At 36.7% G+C, this 20,881-nt stretch overlaps 1 protein-coding gene across 4 annotated transcripts in view; it reads right to left on the reverse strand.

The window, feature by feature from the left end:
- Nucleotides 1-20,881, reverse strand: part of DLC1 (DLC1 Rho GTPase activating protein) — a 264,648-nt gene that overhangs the window by 160,546 nt on the left and 83,221 nt on the right. For all 4 annotated transcript variants that reach the window (XM_027676455.1, XM_027676453.1, XM_027676452.1 and 1 more), the window contains exons 3-4: nt 11,383-11,532; nt 8,672-8,812 (exon numbers count right to left, since the gene is read on the reverse strand). In XM_027676455.1, coding sequence (XP_027532256.1) covers nt 8,672-8,812; nt 11,383-11,532 — 291 coding nt within the window. The remainder of the gene's footprint in view (nt 1-8,671; nt 8,813-11,382; nt 11,533-20,881) is intronic.

Here is a 20,881-nt window from a genome sequence, read left to right on the forward strand (position 1 = left end):
TTGGCAAGGCAGGTGGGGTTGATGGAATTCCACCCGAAGTCTGGAAACATGGGGGCCAAGCACTCCATGCTAAATTTCACGAGTTTGTGGTGCACTGTTGGGAACTAGGCAAACTACCATGAGACCTTCGAGATGCAGTCATCATCACTTTGTATAAGAAGAAAGGAATTAAATCAGACTGTTCAAATTACCATGGTATTACTGTGCTCTCCATTGTTGGCAAACTCCTGGCAAGAATACTTTTGAACAGACTAATACCCGCTATAGCAGAAGCAATTCTACCTGAAAGCCAATGTGGTTTCAGAGCCAACAGGAGTACCACAGACATGGTATTTGTTCTCAGACAACTGCAAGAGAAGTGCAGGGAACAGAACAAAGGTCTCTATGTAACCTTTGTTGGCCTCACCAAGGCTTTCGATACTGTGAGCAGGAAAGGTCCCTGGCAGATCTTGGAATGTTTAGGTTGTCCCCCCAAGTTCCTTAAAATGATCATCATTTTTCTCATCATGAGAATCAGCTTGGCCAAGTCAGATATGGCGATGCACTTTCTGAACCCTTTCTAATAAAGAATGGTGTGAAACAAGGCTGCGTTCTCGCTCCTACCCTATTCACAGTCAATTTCAGCATGATGCTCCAAAGGGCCACGGCAGACCTCGATGATCAGGACGGTATCTACATTCGATATTGTACTGATGGAAGCCTATTCAACCTAAGGCGACTGAAGGCCCACACTAAGACCTTAAATTATCTTGTCCGGGAGCTGCTCTATGCTGATGACGCCGCCCTTGTCGCTCACACAGAAGTAGCTCTGCAGCGTTTAACATCCTGCTTTGCAGACGCTGCCGAGCTTTTTGGACTGGAAGTCAGCTTAAAGAAGACAGAAGTTCTCTATCAACCTGCACCTCAGGAAGTCTTCCATCATCCCCATATCACCATTGGCGAATCAGAGCTCAAATCAGTCCAGCAGTTTAATTACCTAGGTAGCCTCATCTCCTTGGATGGTAAGATTGACGGAGAAATAGACAACAGGTTAGCAAAGGCATATAGTGCCTTCGGAAGGCTTTATAAAAGAGTGTGGCATAATAAACACTTGAAGAAAAGTACCAAGATCAGTGTTTACAGAGCCATAGTGCTGTCTACTCTCTTATATGGATCCAAATCATGGATCATCTACTGCCACCACCTGCAACTCCTAGAACGCTTCCATCAACGCTGCCTCCGTACAAGCCTAAACATTCACTGGTCAGATTATGTGACCAATACATCTGTTCTTGAACAAGCAGCAGTCACAAGTATTGAGGCCATGTTGCTGAGAACACAGCTGCGTTGGGCAGGGCATGTCTCCAGGATGAAGGACCACCGCCTCCCTAAGATCTTGCTTCATGGTGAACTTGCCACCGGCTGCCGCATTAGAGGAGCCCCAAAGAGGAGATACAAGGACTCCCTGAAACAACATCTCAGCCTTGGCCATATTGATCAACGTAACTGGTCTACTCTGGCCTCCAATTGGGAGGTCTGGAGACACACTATCTTTAATGCTGCTGATGCTTTTGAGAAAGCACGTAGGACCACTCTTGAGGAGAAAAGACAATGCAGAAAGAATCGTGCCTTGCAGAATATACCACCTAAGGAGTCTTTCTGCTGTGCCTTTTGCAACCAGACATGCCTATCTCATATTGGCCTTTTTAGCCACCAACGCGCTTGTAACAAATGTGGGTAGAGCCCTCCCCAGATCTTCATTCGTGAAGCCTGGCCCTGATTTAAATTTAGGATACCTAAAAGGATATTGGTCCTGAGAGCAACACAATAAAATTCCTCCCGTCACAGATTTCAGTTTCCATTTCTCAAATATAGATATAGTATTTTTAATAAACACAATGTTCATGTGCAAGAACATAACAGATTTGATTCCAGGTGTCAGTAAGACTAATTTAAATGGTAGTGCAAACCATGGGTTTGGCAACTGTCTTGTCCAGGCCCAAATGTAAACAGGATGATAGAGAGCCCGAAATTCAATTTCTAGGTTCCCTACAACAGTAAATTTAACAGAAATTATAGTTCCTTCAGGTTTTGGTTTTTTGTTTGTTTGTTTTGTTTTGTTTGTTTTGGTTTTTGAAGTTTTTTGTTTGTTTGTTTTTCTTTTTGTTCATGCAGAAAAGATGCAAGATGTGTTCACAAATCTGAGGTCATCTTGAGCAATTTTGACCTCTTAGTCTGTTTCATTATAGGCAGACATAACCATAATACATTTGATTAACACATTTTACTAACACATTGGACTATCATTTAAGCATGATACCTTTAAGTATAAACAGAACCTTGGTTACATTTTTGTATTGAACTACTTGAATATTGGCAACTTCAGGTATCATTATTAGCTCATTATTAATTTTTCTTACAGAGAAGATGTTCCCTATTCTCAAACACAAGAGGCTTGAATAAAATGAAAAAAATGAAAACCACTGTGAATTTTGCAAAACAAAGAGACACTGTCTGTCAGGAAGGGTGTGCATTGTAGGGTATTTTTCCTCCCAGTATACCAGACTCAATGGTCTCAAACCCACATGCCTCTTACAGTAGCACACATGCAGTTGTGACATTATGTTGTGTCAGTAATTATGTAGCTGGCTGGAAATGGGATATGACTTTTATGAATACCAGCACTTAATACACTTAATGTACAAATAAATTATTGCATGTGCGAATATAAAATTCCTAATGTGAAACTTGCATTTTAAGGTAGTCATCTAAAATCTTCCAAGCATCTCCTGTTAATTAAGAGCTGAATTTATCCTCCATTATTACAAAATCAAATCTTATTAAGACTAAGCGAAAATTTTTTAGCATTTCTGAAAGTATCCCCATCCACTACAATTTCCTTTAAAACTTCATTATCACAGAAAAATGTCAGCTTTTAGTGTCTTATATCTAATGAATATTCAGAATACATCTGAATAAGATCAAAATCTTGTGTAAGTGCCTGATGTCCCCTGCCCAGCGCATATCATTTAAAAGAGCTAGACACCAGGTGGCAGCATACAGTGAAAAAAATGTACTTAACATTAGTAACAGCACAATTAGCGATGTTACTGCTGAAGTCATAAACTTTTGCTTCAGTTTATAAAAATTGGTTATTGTACACAATCAGAACGATATAGGGTTGAAGACAGCATCAGCAACTCTGCAGAAAGAAGAAAACATGAGGAAAAACCTGTGTATAAGCATGGCTGCTACAAACAAGAAGAGACAGAAATGTAAACAAACAACTTGACAGATTGGAAAAACTCGGAAGTCTACATGCTTAGCACTTCACAAGCTGAATATTTATTTAGATTGAAAATATTTTGTTGAGATCGAACCTGAAACCAAAAATGGGGAGCCCAATACATGCATTTCCTGGGTCATGCTGTAGCTGTATAAAATTGCAAACCTTTCATTGCACTGTGAATTTATGTTGGTAACTCAGGATTCAATACTGAGGGATAGAAAAAGTGAGAGAGAGAGACTCTTCCTGACCAAAGCAGCACTGTCATAGGCGTCATGACTGGATTCAGTGGTTTTGGTTCAAATTGTAGGAGTGGATTACTCTCATGGCAAAAAAAAAAAAAAAAAGGGCTCACCTTTAAGATTTATGGTGCTTAAAAGATTCCACAGAACAAAAAGCTCTGCCATTTCACTTGAGAAAAAATAAATACACTTGGGGTTAACATAGGAAGATGTACTTAAAACAAAATACTGATTCCTTTGGGGAACAAGCCAGAGTCAAAGAAAATTTTTAAGAAGTTCATATAACAAATATGGTATAATCCTGCTGTTTTCTTGGAAAATGTAACTTCATGGTAATTTGCTTTCTGTAGGGTGAAATAACAGGTTAATAGAATTGATTAATGTGATTGTGTGAAAAGTTACTTTCATGATTAATTGTCTTGCCATGTTTTCTAAAATACTTTCTTTTAAACATAGATATGAAAGACAATACTACTTGGTCAGGCCTAGAGAAGTCTTTTCTCATCTTCTGCTCATAAAAATTATCAGTTTTAAAGGAACAATATTTGAATTAATAGTAAGAGTCTTTCTCCCTGATGCTTACTAGAATAACTTCCAGTTTTGCCTGAATGAGTAAAATAAGAATTCGAGGAACACTATAATAGCAGCAAAATTTAGAAAAGTGATATGAGGACTTAGATAAAAAAGTAAAATTTAACATAAAAGTATTATTCGGTCATCAAAATCTTTCAAATCAAATCACCAAACCTTTCAAATTGCTGACCCATTGTGAAAAATTTGTCAGGACAAATTCACTGACATAGTCTGCATGTGTTTGCATACTTCATAGTTGTTTCAATTTACTACAGAGGATAATGCAGTAGAAAATGTAAACAGTTCAAACCCTTGAAATAATTCTGATAATTCTTCTTTATGAATATTTAATTCTGAAATAAAGATTTCCTTGTACTTCTCATAAATTTTAGCTTCTTTCCTAATTAAAAAGCAGTGTAGTAAAGTAGCAAGAAACTTGAATTCTGCTTCTTAATCTACAAGTCTCAAAATCATTCTTCACAAAATGATTTGGCTTTCTTTAAAAAGATCAGATTTTAAAGTATAATATGAATCAAAAGCATATGTGAAGGGCTAAATTATTTTAGTACATGCAAATGAAAAGTTCACAAATCTGTCATTAAGATAACACAATTGTTCCCATATACAGTAACAAGATTTGTGAAAGTGGACTCCTGAGCTCATCCAAGGCTTTACTGATACCAGTAGCCATGCCTAAAGCCCATTCTAGTGCTCAGCCAAACTAGGTAATTTTATACTTTCAGGCATAACTGGTTCTTAAACCACCTTGAGAATTGAACGTATCTTAAATGAGTCATTATAGCTAATCTGAAAAACAATCTTCTCCTAGGTACCAGCTATTTTGGTGATAATAGATGCTTGATTACCTTTGCACAATGTGATTAGGGCTAAATTGGACACTGTTGAAGCAGGAGGGACAAGACTGCCAAGAAAAGCAGTAGAAAATAATCATGGCTTTTTTTTTCTTTCACCTGAACAGAAAATAAATAGGCTTTGCAGAGCAGATGTTCAAGAACAAAAATTTGGCTACAACTTTAAGGCCTTAGTTGCTATTGTCCTTTTGCCAATTTTTTTGTATAGAGGAAGGTAAAAAAAATAGACTGTATAAAAAAGTCTTAATATACTAAAATCTTTGTCTATTTGGGAGACTGATTAATAAAACCCCAGAACACAGAGATGTGTTAATGATAGAAGCACGAACATTTTTTACTCTGCAAACATAAGCAATATAAGGGTGCCAAAACCATTTCTTATTATCCCACCCTAAATGACATGGGAAAAGTGCCTGTTCAGTCATGTGAATCCTTATTTCACAAGGGTTGTCCATATGTGCACCTTGCCAAACATGTACAGTTTGTGGATAAAGCACTCTATTGATTATATGATGCTGTTTTACCCTGACCATGAAATATAAAAGTGACATCCTAAATTTAGGGTGAAGGCTATTCAGTTGTACGCTTCTCATAATCCCAAGAATACCAGGTACATTGGCATATCAAAGACTTTCATGTTGCACCCCGCAGAATCATAGAAAAGCCTTTCTATAATGCTCCAGGGAGAATCCTGTTCTTTGTCACGCCCGTATTCAGTAAGAAGTTCTGTGTGTGTGTGTGCATGCATGTGTATGGTTATATATATGGATATGTACTGTACACAGGCATTTACACGGACAAGAATGGATTTGACTATCCATACATGAATTTTCATGAAATGTAAATAACTTGTGCTTAAAAATACACACAAATACACTAAATTTTATTTAAAATAATATCTATTATTATAATTACAAAGAAAATTATAATTGATGCTGAATTTTTAAATACAGTTCTTTTTTCACATTTCATAAAATCTGCCCATGAAAATTTAAAATCTCCTGCTTTCCATAAACCAATGACTGAATCATCTCCAGTTGGAGGACTAGATCTGAACCTGTGTCCCCCTGCCCTGCCTTATTATTCCCACTCCCCACGTCTGCCCATGATGTTGTGTTTTATCTTTACAATCTGATTTTGATGCGTTCAGCAGTTTGCTATAGTTTGTTTAAAAATACCACATATCATTCCATAATATAACTAATTGCCTTTGCACTCCTGTTTACATACTATTAATAAACGCAACAAAAGAAGTTGTCCTTGGAGACTAAGCATCTGGAATCCTTGAAGATCTGCAGTTGTAAACTCCAAAAAGGGAGTAAAATCTTTGAAACAGTCCATTACCATTTAAAAGTACCTTGTTGAGTTTTCAGTGCAGAATAGATTTACTGCTATATCAGCTAGTCTGACAAAACAAACAAACAAAGAAAAAACCCAACCAAGCAAAGAACAAAAAAAAAGCCAGATAAAGAAAACCAAAATCAAAACAAAAAAATCTCCCCAAACCCCCAAAAATTATGAGGACAGCCTGTCTTACAGATAGAATACCATGCTTTTAGGATTTTCAGAGGAGATCGCTACATAGAAATCATCTGTACAGAGAGACCCCTGGACAGTGTTTCAAGGACATGCCATTCAATATACCATTTTGAAAAATTCATCTTGAGTAGATCCCAATGCTAAACATGACAGGAAGAACATGTGAAATTCTTTTCTAGTAATATACGTTTGCAACCAAGCAACTAGCGGCAGTCTATCTGGCCATGCAGACCAGATGAACAACACAGGCAAAAATACACAGGGGAAGAATGAAAGCTTATTTTCTACTAGCATATTGCAAGAAAACTTATGCTTTCAAATAAAGTTTCACTGCAGGTAGGGAGGCACATGAAGTTTTGAACAGTGGAAGCCACAGCACACAGAGTACTGTGTTTGTGCTCAGTTTGTGGATCGGAAGGGTGCACAATCAAAACAATCTGAAAGCCCAAAGGCAAAACGAGTAAAAAGAATATCTGAGAGGATCTTGTTTTCCCCAATTTGTAGGAGAACTACACTCCAGCAAAAATTATCCACTTTTTTGTACTTATCCAACATACTATAAAAATGAAAATATGACCTTTGTCTGAACATACTTACTTAAAAGAGCCTATCCCCCAATCTCCATGTAGATCATGGGGAGTTGCAGCCTGCAAAACTTCAGGAGATAGTTGAGTTTGGAGAAAATTTAACTTCACTTATAAAAAGTTTATAAAATTAAATAATAAAACAACAGTTGCAGATATGTTCATCAGAGCAAAACTCAAATAAATGCTTACTGAAGGTGAATTAACACATAACATCTAACTGAAAGGAAGTGACTCACACTTCTGCAAAGCCAGGTGCTAAGAGTTCCCTGAATGTTAGTAGAGAAACCTAAATTTAAAAGGGATGTTTAACTCCTTAAAAAGTGTCTGTGTGCTTCTCAGGATCTGGTAAAATGGTATATCACCTTCTGGCATAACATATGTACTTATTTGAGAATTTGTGCTCCATTGTATGCAGTGACAGAATGCAGAGCTCTCTGTTTGCTATAGTTATGCACCAATGATAAATTACAAGGGAATTTATTTTTGTACAAGTGAACAATCCTAAATGTAAATGTTTATTAGAACTTTTGTTACTGCCTCAATCAAAGGCATTAGTTAACTTGCTATTATTGCAGTGCAGTAAATGACAGTTGGCCTCTATTTTACTTTTTATAGACTTGTTCTAAACATATATATTTATGCTAACCAGACTTTTTATTTTAATGTTTTATCCCAGAATTTCTGCTGGTCTGGTTACCAGAAGTATTTGAATTTGTGAACAGATGGAGCAGGAGTTGTGCTAAGACTTTTCAGTGTAGGCAAAGCTTAGAAGAGTCTAGATTTCTGTGCTTCTTGAGGCAGTAGAAATGGCAACTGCAAGAGGGAACAGACAGTACGCCAGGAGTTTCTACGACATCCAAGCTTTTTGGCATATGCTGAAGGTCGAAGCATTATGAAGAAAGATTCTTCAAAAGATGGACAAAGGCAAAAGAAAGGACCATGCTCCTCATAGATACATAGATATATGTATCTAGGAAGGGGTCTAGAAGGAGGTTCCTTGCCATATCTGAGCTCTCAGGCCAGCCCTTCCTCACCACTGGGACCTGCAGAAAAGGATCTGCTTGCTCAGAGTCTTCCCCCTGATCATAAGCATCTGAAAACACTTGCCAAATTTTGCCTTAGAATGACATTCTTCCTTCAGTAGGGTAATAGCTCTGCTTGCAGAACACAACAGTTTAACCTTCCAAGAGGACTAGGGTGACTGAGTTCAGACATCATAAATCAAGCCACGTAAGTCAACCATCTTTTTCTCTGGCTGCATCCTCCATGAGATTTAGGAAACGTTCCAAGCAATACCACTTCCAACAAACTCACCTTCCTAAATGAAATAGCTCCTGTAATTTATTTTCTCATGTAAAAACTCAGCTTATTACAATCATCAGCTGTTAATAGTGGGTTTTTAAATGTGAAACCTCTAGGATTGTTTGCCACTCAAATGTCACTTTGAGACAACCTGCATTATTAGTCCTTTTTTTCTTAGCGTCACACACATTCTGCTGTATCATCCAAGTAATGAATAGTATAATATTTCTTAATTTCACTTCCAAGATGTAATCATGAGAGAAGTTAAAAAAATATAACCTTTGTACTCACCCCAGCCTTTGGTATAGCTCCAGAGCTGGCTACCGAAGATGGAGATGCTAGGTCAGGAGCCTGAATGTTAGGAGATAAGTTTGTTTGTGACTGATTTACTGAAGCAACATCCACTCCACTTTCAGAACCAGATTCAACATCCTGTAAAAAAAGTATTGCAAATCTCTTTAGTAAATGTGAACATGAAATAAAAATCTACTTCTGCTAAATAATGGAAACATTTAGGCAAGCTCACTTAAATACATATGCTTAATTCTCTGTGTAAGAATAATTCCCCTTACTCATTTCCATTACCTACACATTCATTTGCTGTCCTTTTCAATGTGGTGATTTGTACTAGCTGCTGTTCTGAAATTATAAATCACTGCTAACATCAAAGCTATAATTCCCATAAATGTTAGAATTCAAGGTAAGAAAAATCAGTTTGGGGCTGCAGAAGTTTGACATTTTCCTCTGATGTTCAGTATTTCCTGGGTTCTCCCACCTTCTGTCTCCGCAGCACTGCAAGCTAGTGAACATCTGTGAGCCATTACACAGCTGAAATGACATCACCATGCAGCAGTTTATACAATTCAGAGGTACAGCTCCCTAGTTTTTTGGAAATAGCAGACACTTATCAGCCAAATGCTATTTTTGATTAAAATGCCCTTACTTTTAATGACACTGATTACATTCCTCTTTTTGGGAATAAAAAGAAGATATATGGTATGTTTTATTGTTGAGGAAGTAAAAATACAGTGCATGCTTTATTTACTGCATAGAGTGAGAGCAGGGGATTATACTGCTTGCAGATATATTGCAACACATGTATGGCAAAGACCTGGCTGTGTGTAGAACCAGCCATATACTGTCAGGATTGTTAGCTGAGGAGCAGCCTGCTTGAATACAGCTACAGAGTACACAAAAAAACCCCTGAACTACTAACTCCAGACAACTCTGTGCAGACAAAGCCCCAGTTTCCTAATGCCAGTTTCCTAGAATAGGTGAAATATGAGGCAGAGACATCTCAGGAGTTCTGCTCCTGAACTGAAAAGATACAGCACCCTTTGATTTATTAATTCCAGTTAAGTCTGTGGTCTGCCAAACTAAAGCTGCCAATTAGACAGGTGTCTCTACACCATGTACACAAGTGTGTGATTTTCTGAAAATGGTTAGAAGTTAGAGACAATGCTGCATTCTAGGCAGGACCATGTATTTGAGTCAGGTATTTCCTGCCAGTTAGTCCTCTGCAATGTGAAGCATTGGGAAATGCAGAAGTGTCATAGAAAGGCCTCTGTAGCAGTCAGTTTGGCTACAGCTGCTCTTAGAATTTTCTGCTTAGCAGAACTATGCTGCCACAGTACAGAATTGTCTCCCTGCCCTGTCACCCATGTTTTTACATCACATTCAAATGCTTTGTTACTATAAAATCAATACGAGCCTGAACTCAATACATAAACGCCCTGAAAACCAGATCTTTTGATCCTCTGATACATAATAAGCAAAGGCTCAACAAACCTCTAGAAAATTAGTGTATATAGATAGCATATATGCCATGTTTGATGCAAGTTGTCTTTCTGAATGGCTGCTTTGCTCTGATTATCATGCAGGCTTATTTATACAGATTGCCTCAACTCACTTTATTGCTGTAAGAAATTAGCTAAAATGCTGGCAGAGATTGGTGAGATACAGAGAACAGATGTTAACAGTGTATGTCAGCTTTTCTGTGTCATCAGTGCTCAAGGAGACACTGTGAGAACATTGATATCCATGGGGAACGTGTAACTGTTAAAAGCGAAATTATGTGATGTCCTTTAAAAATGATATATTATAAAATCTTCACCTGATCAAACCCACTGAAACTTGAAAACTGCTTTTTTTCACCTACAGACCATTCACTTAGCAATAACAAAGTCTGTCTTTAATAGGAAAAACTCCTCATTATTTTAAAGAAAATATCACTAACAAAAACAAATGACCTGAATGTTAGAGATCTTGGGGCAGTATTTCTCAGGTTTCTTGAACTGAAAAGCAGTTGCAGCACATGTGGATGAAATTAACAGGAAGCCTGCAGGAGAACACCTTGGGTCAACTGTTTCATGTTCTTCATAGTTATGTGTGTAAACATTTTACAGAAAAAAAGAGAATGCATCAGTCATGCTTGTGAGCTGTCCCATCTCCTTTCAGACTACTCTCAGCAAAGAATTGTCCATTTAAGTAAATAAAAAAGAAGAAAGACATTTAAATAATTAAAGTGCATGTTTCTGACCAGAATCTTTCTTTGAATGACAGAGAATTTTCTAAGTGTGTTTCCCACTAGTAGAAAAACAAGACCTGGAGCTCAGACTTACTTTCAGTTCTATTTAATGTCAATTGATACCCACTCATATGTTCTGAGACTGGTATGATCCTGACTCTGTGCTGACTCTGCACTTGCAGAAAGTGATAATGAGAGAGCCAGACATTTTCTGAATCTTGTTGATCTCCCTTTGTTTCATCTGGGAGTTCTGAAGCTCTCATTTATGAAATGACGCCAAAAGAAAAGAACGGATACCAATATTACTGCCTTCAAAATGTATATACATGCAAAAAAAAATACAAGTCAAATTGTTTACAAAAGGAGCTTGGGTTCTGAAACCAAGGAGTTGATAAATGTGAAGACTGAAAGAAAAAAAGTAAAGTAAAAAAGGATTCTACTCAGAATAATAAGGAAATTGAGCAAACTGGCTTACAGGTATATGCCTTCGTTTATATGTTGGGGTGCTAGATGGGGAAGAGCTCGCACTGAGAGCATTTTCAATATCCTGGTCAAGCTGGTCCAGTTTCATAATTAGCAGCACCATTGAATCCAGTCGTGAACGATCCCGATCTTCTGCTATTTCCTATGGAACAGAATTGAACAATACAATTGATAAATCTGTTTCCTATGGAACATACAATTAATAAATCTGAAATGGCAATACTTGAAAAAAATAAGCTTAAATTATAAAAGCTCTATTTCTTGATTTGGCAGGAAAGCACACTGAATAATAAGCAGAATATTTGGGTTTTTTTGTAAAATACTGTTTTGTGTGACCAGTTTACTGAGTATTGACTTACAACTGGGAAAACATTTTATGTTAATGTTTAATATCCATCAATTATGGCAAGTAAATTTTAAAAAAAGAACAATTTTTTAGCACAAATGCATCATTATCATCCCCTTGATACACATACTTTTAAAACAGCTACTGATTCTAAACATTTCTCAAAATATTAACCTCAAGTTAGTTAATTTGACTGTACAAATACAATTGAAGAAGGTTGGTATATGATGAAAATGGGAGAGAAGGAACTTCAAAGAAACCATTTCTCCAGCTGAAGATAACCACAACTACGTTCCTTTGTGGAACTCATTAGTGTAACTATGTTTTGTCAATTTGTAGCAGACATTTCTGTCTTGGTTGGAAATTCTTGATTGATATAAGATATGCTAGCATAATAGCAAACACAGTATCTTAGATCCTCTGAAAGGAAAGAGAGAAGGATGAGGGGTATTCACATCACAGCTTCAAACAACAAGCTTATTGCTGCTAATTTCCTTATATCCTGTAGAAAACGGCGACAAAGATCTTCAAAAGAATAACTCAAAGCAAGATTTTCAGTTAGATAGACTAAATAATGCTCTTAAGGAGTTCCTCCCTCTATTTCCCTTTTATATAGAGAGTTAACACAAAAGTTAGCCAACTAGCCTGCCTCAAAATTCAGAAATATGAAAAAGCCCTACTGGTTCCTCTATGGATTTTCACAATAATAAGTAAGAAAATAGGAAGTTCCATTAACTCACTTGAAATAATATTTTTATAAATCCTTCTAAAAAAATGGAAGCAAATACTTTATAATTACATCATAGTGCCCAAGAAGTAGGCAATGTAAGTGTCCAAATCAACCTTTTTTTGTTAGTCTCTAAATTGGCTGTGCAGAGACTTCTCTAGTTAGGATTCTATTAGCAGGGTTATTATAGACTGCTTCAATGACATTGCAAAACATGAATCAAATGATTCCTGCTAGAATTAAAGGATATGTAAAGATAAGACAGTCATATAAACCACATGCTCTTTATGTGAAGACATAGGTGAAAAATTAGCTAACTAAATCTTAGAAAGGCAGAAATACAAATCTGTCAGTCCATAACAGAGGAATGAACAACTTACAACACAAAGATCAAACTCAGGAAAACTGTGTATTTAATTTTTTATTACAACTTGCTATTTTGCATTGGGTTGCTGAAAAAGCTGATGAATTTGCAAGACCTCCTGATGAACTTGAACTCAGTTTAGAATGATCCTGAAAGAATATTACCTCAAAATAACTTGGAAATCAATGAAATGGATTAAGTTTCACTTTCTTTCAAACTGAAAACACAATGTCCCAAATGATTCATTGCAACTCCAAGGATCTTCATTTTAATTGATGTTAAATTGATATCTGAAGTTTGCAAATGTCAGAATATTTATTTAATCTAATTTGCATAGGTACAGAAAGCCCAATGAAGCAACTAAGTGTCTGCTAACCAAGTAGACATGACTTTCTTTGAGGCATGGGGCCATGTTGCCACGGTGAGCAAGACTGCAATGGGTTTACACATCCAGAGGGTGCCAGTGCTGCTACCAAAACTAGACTGCTAGTCCCCTAACTCTGTTTTTATTTTGACTGGTTTTACTTGGAAATACAGCACTGTAAAGGCTAATCAAACTGAAATTTACACTTGACTTAAAAAACAGAAGTTCACTGCCACACCACAAAAAAAGAAGAGGTGATGGCTGGGTGGGGGTTTTTAGTTTGCTTGTTTTGTGGTTGGTTTTTGTTTTTCTTCTTATCAGACTAGAAAGATAAGAGGCATTTTACATGAAGAAAAAAATAAATCAGGAATTTTCCCCAAGCAAATTGTTTGATTCATCCTGCCAATATAGTATAAACTTGCTCTGCATGTAGCACATTGAGAATGTTGGAGAAGAATCTGCTGAAATGAAGACATGGCAAAATATTGCTCAAAGTGATACTCAGACTTGACAAAATGTGCTGGCTTTGTAGGCAAACACTGCTTTCTGTGAAACAATAATATTATCACTATGAAATTTAGCTATTCCGTTTAGAAATCTTAACTGTGTGGTTCTGATTGCTGTTCACATCAACATGAAAAAATTAACATTTTAACTATGGTTTCTATTTTTAAAATGTACTGAACAAGGCAATAATCACCTTCTGTTTTGCCAGGGCACTATCAGTGTGTATACATGAAAGCCTAAGCAATATATAAAAAATTTAACACATACAAATAAAAAAAGATTAATCTTGAGTTATATCAAAAAATTTAACACAATTTACCAAATAAAAAAAGATTAATCTTGAGTTGCAAATTCATCACAACACATGGAACCAATATTATTATAAGATTATTTTATTTTTATACAGTTTTAGCCTTGATATTATCTAATAAATTTCCAAGAGCTTTATAACCTATTTATCTTTTTCTATCTCCCTTTTGTGTATATTCTGAGATTTTGTTACTGAAGTGTGATATGATCTAAAGCCAGCAAGGTAGTAGCAATTCATTTGGGTTTTTTTGAAAACACACTATTTTCTTTGCTTGCAGTCTTTCGCATTATTCCCCACTGATAGCTTCTCACCTTCCAAGTTAGAATCCAAAAATATAAATTACATTTATAGGATTATACAGAAATCCTACCTTTACCTTTTTGAAGTCAAAACTTGGGTATTAGAAGATGCCTGGTCAAAGACTGCCCTTGGAACCATAATTTCTGCCTTAAGGTATTTGCATTGGACAATTCAGGAATGCATCACAAACATAATCAGTAGGTCAAAGTGGAGATCTTATTTTTCTGGAGATTTTATTTTTAACATGTCTCCACACAAAGAGGAGATACTTTAGGTCATGAACTGGAAAAAACAATATTTCTTTTAATTTGTATCCTCAGTGGTGTGATAAAAAAGCTGGTTAAATTTGAATATATTCATATATTTAGAACAGAAAGCATTATAACAGTTCCTAGAATGAAGGATGCTTGAATTACTCCTAAATTAAGTACTAAAACCCCAAATGTTTTTACAAGAAAAACAGTCTACAAGTCCTGTTCCTATCATCAGAAAACAATGCTAAAAGAATGAAAACATTTTTGAGAACGTCTGCTACTTTTTTTCAGCCCTTTTGTAATTTTGGAGCTTATATCATTATTGACAAGAATAACACAATGTTTTTCCCCTAGTTACTCCCATGTCTTCAAGTGCTTTTGTGTCTTTTTGCTGCCAACTTGCCTTGTGCAACATGTATGACCACACCTGGCAATTTCTGAATATAATGTCCAGTGCACATAATGTTATAATTTTTATTTTGAAAATTTGATGGATAAACAATGCTGTACAAAGGCAACATTAATCAGACTATTTTTAGAAAGTAATTAACCCCCTCCTTTTCATGTAAGGTCACTTACATAAAAAGAGTTTTTTACCATATTATCAGTATGTCACAATGACTTTGGCCAACTCAAACAAAACAAATTAGTCAAGGAGTAAGACACTACTTAAGTTTGGATTTAATACACCTGTCTTATCAGGGCATGGGAAAACAATTGAAGTGGATGCATTTCACTCCCTTGCTCTCTTAAACCCTGTATTTCTCTGAGTGTGTTTTTCCCTTTCACTCGTAGCCATAGTTTTACATCACACACACACTCCCTACTGCAGCCCCTTTTCCCTCTTTCAGCTGGGTAGAGCAGATCCCCACCAGTGCCAATGCCCTGTGGTTAAGGAGAGGAGAGAATGCCCCACTCCAAGCATCCCCCTGCTAGGGCCATCAGGGCACCACCAGCCTTGCTCCTCCCTGACACTTTTGTGTCAAGATGTTCATAATTTCTTTGAAAAGGAAAGCTTGGTTTTGAGAGTCAAGACATTTACACAATTGACAAGGCAAGCTGGAGTACTGACAAAAGAAAGGGATCATTTATGGAAAGAGCTGGCTGAGCTTCACCTGGTATTCTTGAACTTCAGCCAGCTGGACTGACTTAAAATCTTATATTAATGCTATATATTTCATATGACACTAAATTACTCATTCTTGTCTTTCCTTGCTAAAGAATACCCTTTTTATGAAAAATAGAAAGGTATTATATATCACTGATTTTATGCTGTGAAGGTTTTCACTCAGAGAAAGAAAGAACAATCAAAAATACACTGTTTTGGAATTAGTCTGATGATTCTTATTAGCAGATGTGCAAATTAGGTGTAATTTTCATCCTTCTACATTGCACTGTACAGTTCACAAACTTTGAAAAATACCTAAGAATTTTATCTTTCTCTAAATTTTACACTCTATAGTACCACATTACCATATACCATATCCCTGTGCATGGCAGGGAGTTGAACTAGAGGATCTTTAAGGTGCCTTCCAACCCAAACCAGTCTATGATTCTATGATTAGAGTCTTATTCTTCATTTTATTGGAGGGATTGCAAGCAGAGAACATTAAAACACAATGACAAAGCTAAAGCACTACATTTTTTTTTGACATAAGACACAAGGCCTAGACACCAGAAAAATCAAAATAAGATTACTATTATAAATCATATTTTGAACTAATGTTTAGAACAGACTGAAAATAGAACAAATCATATAAGCATACACTGGTGTACATATCACAGACGAGGAGACATGCTCATATACATGCAGCTATTCACCCTACACATTCATGCATGCTTTTGAGAAAGAAGCTTTTCTTCTCATTTTCCTTATAAGAACTTTAGATCACCTACTTGGTTATTCCAAACATAAAGTATTCAATAGCACCGATTTACATGTGCTTTTTAACTCCTGTTAAACATACAAGTAAGTTATTTTTGCAAAAGTGAAGTCTTCCGAGGCAAAGTTACAGTGATGGGAGTATTTCACAACCAGAATTGAGGTGCAGTTTCTCCCTAACTTTACGCAAGATCTTTCAAACTCATATGCTGTTCACAGATACGGTCTCTGGAACTTAACACAATTTCTACCGCAGAAAGTTGCCATCTTTCATGTTCAAAGCTAATTTAATCCAAACAAAATCATTCCTCTGTAGTAACTTCCTTTCTACAGCTGCTTTTTGCCTAAACACATACTCAACTCCTAGACTATTCAGTATTTTAGTTCATGCGGTTTTGATTCTAGTTTTCCATGTTTCATGTCAGCCGAGTAAACTGTCTAGCAGAGATACTGTTTTCATGAAATTTAGGGATTCACTATTGATGAAATGGAAAATCACTCAAAAACGTTGGGGCAAAACAATCTGAGGAACCATTGTTACACAGCTGTTTTTAACTCAGCAGGGATGGCAGCTAGTAGTTTCTCCTGAAGTGGTTGCTCTTGAAACAGAACAGCTCTGTATTAGACAGAGTCAATCAGCATCACTTTCTAGCTAATGTCATATTAGCTAGAGGTGGGAGGAGGAAGGGGGTCCAGTGTTAGGGTCAGGGTTAGGGTTAGAGTGGGTAGTTATTAATGGAAAATATAGACTTCTCAGATTGCCATTATTGCATTAGCATTATACTAATTCTTCTGCAATGGTAATGCAAATAATTGGTGGCACTAGTTCAAAAGCAAACAGAAGGAAAACCAAATGTATAATTAAACAACCCAAAATGGTACATTTTGTCCAATACAGAAGATAATTACACTTACAGTACAATTTCATAAGGTATAGATGATGTATGAAATCCAGCTCTCTGTCTTTGGAGTTACGCTTGATTACCATAGCCAGTCTCACATCCAACTTCCAGTAATCATTCATGACTTCACATCATGTCAGGATTATGACTATGAAAATTTGCCAAATATATAGACTATTTTAATAATCAGAAATTAAATCAGCATCAGTGACATTATGAAATTTAGCTTTGATTTGCCTGTTGGCATGTGTTTTACAAATACACCAAAAGGTGAATCTGTTTGTGTACTTATATGTCTACTTTATAGATTGGTGGAAAAGGAGATGTTTTGGTTTAGCTTTGCAGTAAAATCAGAAGGAGGGTTTGCCCTTCAGCAGATACATTCTGATCTTTGTGATTTTGTTTAAGCAATTTTCAGCCTTTTTTATTTATTCAGAGTAAAGCAAGAGAGAATTTATGCCAATGGTCACTTACAGTATCCTCAATATCTATCGAAATCAAATGAATTATCTCATGTTAAAAAAGTTCAAGAGTATCTGGGCTGCACTTGGAAGAACATTGTCAGCAGGACAAGGGGGATCCTTCCCCTCTCTTCAGTCCTGGTGAGACACATCTGGATTCAGTGCTGGGTCCAGCCTTGGACTCCCCAGTACATGAGAGATGTTGACATACTGATGCAAGTCAGTGAAGATGATTAACGTCTGGAGCATCTTTCATATGAGGACTGGCTGAGAAAGGTGGAACTGTTTAGCTTGGTGAAGAGAAGACTGGGAAGGCATCTATCTGATGAGTGAATTAGAAGATAGACCCAGATAATTCTTAGTGGTACGCAGAGACAGGACAAGAGGCATTGGGAACAAACCAAGATACAAGAAATCCCATTTAGACCTGAGGAAAAAAACCTGTACTGCTAGGGTGGCTGAGCAGTGGAATAGGGTGCCCATAGAGGTTTTGGAGTCTCCATCATACAGATGTTAAGAATCTGATGGGACACAGTCCCAGACAACCTGTTCTAACTCTGCTTGGACTAGACAATTTTAAGTAGTGTCTTGCAGCCTCGGCCATTCTGTGATACTGTGAGAGTTTTTAACACTTCTTGTAGTATGATTTTTAAAGAGGACACAAATGATATAATAGTGAGAACCAGAGTGGCATCTAGGACACTGCTTAAACCATTCTCTCCACCTGTGATGCCCTTGCCTCACTTTTTTCACAATTTGCCAGTCTTAAGGTTTGAAAGAGACAAAGAATAAGTAGATGGATAGAACAAAATATTGTCATTATCATAGATTATCATAGATTATTTGCTTCGATAGAACTTTAGAGGTCTCTAAATCAACCTTCTGTTGAAGGAGGGGCAGCTGTGAGATCAGACCAAGCTCTGTGGGGCTTCATTCTGTCAGGTTATGGAAACACCAAAGAACAGAGAATGCACTTCTGTGGGCAACCTGCTCACATCCTTGATTGTCCTTATGAGAAAAGAACTATTCCCTGAAGAGATTATTTAGTGTATTTCAAACCTGGAAGCAAGGAATTGTTTCCAAATGGAAAGCAAACTTTCTGTTTTACACTGCACTGAAGACAGTGCAAAGGGAATGGTGGAAGATGAATAAATGTAACACCTAGTTTTTGCTCCAGTTTACCAACGAAAACAGAGAATGCAGGAAATGCCTAGTATGTTTATGAAGTCTATTACTGACACTCTGCCCCACAATACCTGAAGATAGTGTAAGAGTAGTACTGAGCAGCATCCTGAAATTAATGAAACTCTCTCCATGATTGCAATGAACTTTGAATCGGGCCTAAGACAGACATGAGAATTAAAAGTCAAAAACCACCGCACGCTCTAATTTCTAGGTGAGAAATAGAAGTGCTTGTCCTAAATGGTGTTATGTTACCCTAGTAAATGAAGAGTTTTAAGAATACAGGTTGCACTGTCAACTCAGTCTTTTTATAGAATATATCTGTTCATTAATATGATTGTGACTTCAATAAATGATAAACCAGCCTATTAAAAAAACACAACACAATGCCCTTGATAATCATACGTTAATCAGTTTGCAAATTATTCATATGTGGGAGTATGTGGGGCATAATGGTGGTGAAGATTCTCCACTAAGTGTTTCAAGTCCACATTACAGAAAATTTCCTGTATTAATTTTTCTTTTGTTTGTACAAAGCTAGGAGGCATTATGGAAGAAATGTGCTGTTCTACAAAAATCATTAAAAAATCCTCATATAAGAAGAGCAGGTTTAGCTGGTTACTTAACCTCATAATTCTTGACATGAGATTTAAGTTGAAGACTTTCAAGTTATTGTTCATCTGTGGGTCTTTCTTTGGTAAAAATAGAAATATTTAGCTGCTTCTGCCTTTTACTGTAGTTTTATATTGCTCTTTTCAGTTCTGTGAGTTTATTTATATTTCTGTGTATTTACAAGTAATAGAAACACACACACATGCATGCATACACTCTGATTTGTACCATGAAGAGTCTTTGTTCATTGATGATAGTTTTAAATTTGGCATTTTCTAAATGTAGAAACAAGTATTACAAGTCTACCTGGAGAGAATAATTAAAAAAACAAGAGTTGCCTGAGAATTCTTATATATTGAATGACAAAATGTAGGAATATTTTATCATAGCCTGCAACTTACTGAAATCTGCCCAGGGCCTATGGCTTCTGAGAAACTGGTAAATTATTTAGATATCTAGGTAGAAAGAGAAAAGTCTGTTTTTATCATTGCGGTTTTAGTAATTTTGCTCAAGTTAGCAGTTTACATGAGAAATTCCCTGGGATTCTCTGTCAAACACAAACATTTTCCAATTCCTCTCATGTCTACAGGAGGCCATTAGGAGACAAAGGGAATCAAGGAAAGCTGAGATACGGTGCATTCAACAAAGAGTATTTTCTTTCCTTGTACCCTGAAGCATGACTAGATTATGAACACCTCTGTAAAGAGGCAAGAAATATAATATGGAACTTCAGAGTTGATGGTGGAAAGAATGAGGTGGGGGATTCAATGTGGAGAGAAGAGCTTAAGTTCTTGGAAAGCTATAGGATATATGTCTTAGTTTACTTTGGCTGAACGCCTGGTGTTCACCGAGACTCGCCCAACCCCCCCCAGAGGGAAAAGGAGGAGGGAAGGGGGTAAAGGCAAAAAAACTTGCAAAACCGAGACTGCTAAGAAAAGTGGTTTTATATTTACACAAAGAAGAAAAAGAGAACTATAAGCACTATACACACAGGGAAAACTGACAATAAAGACTACTTCCCCTCGAAAGGTGTTTTCTTCCTCTGAAGAACAACCGTCTATCCCGCGCAACTGTCGCGGAAGAGAAGGGAGGAGTTGTTTCCTTCTCGTCTCTTTATATCTGAGCTGACGTAACATGGTATGGAATACCTTATTGGTAAAATATACATCAGGTGACCTATCCTAGTTCCGTTTCCCTTCCAGGGAGGGTTACAAACCCACCACAGTCTAGAATAGTATATACCAACCATATTGAATTTCATGGAGCCCAAGCAATCCCAT

The sequence above is a fragment of the Neopelma chrysocephalum genome, unplaced genomic scaffold, assembly GCF_003984885.1.
Source record: "Neopelma chrysocephalum unplaced genomic scaffold, ASM398488v2 Primary Assembly neopelma1_42, whole genome shotgun sequence".
Lineage (NCBI taxonomy): Eukaryota > Metazoa > Chordata > Aves > Passeriformes > Pipridae > Neopelma > Neopelma chrysocephalum.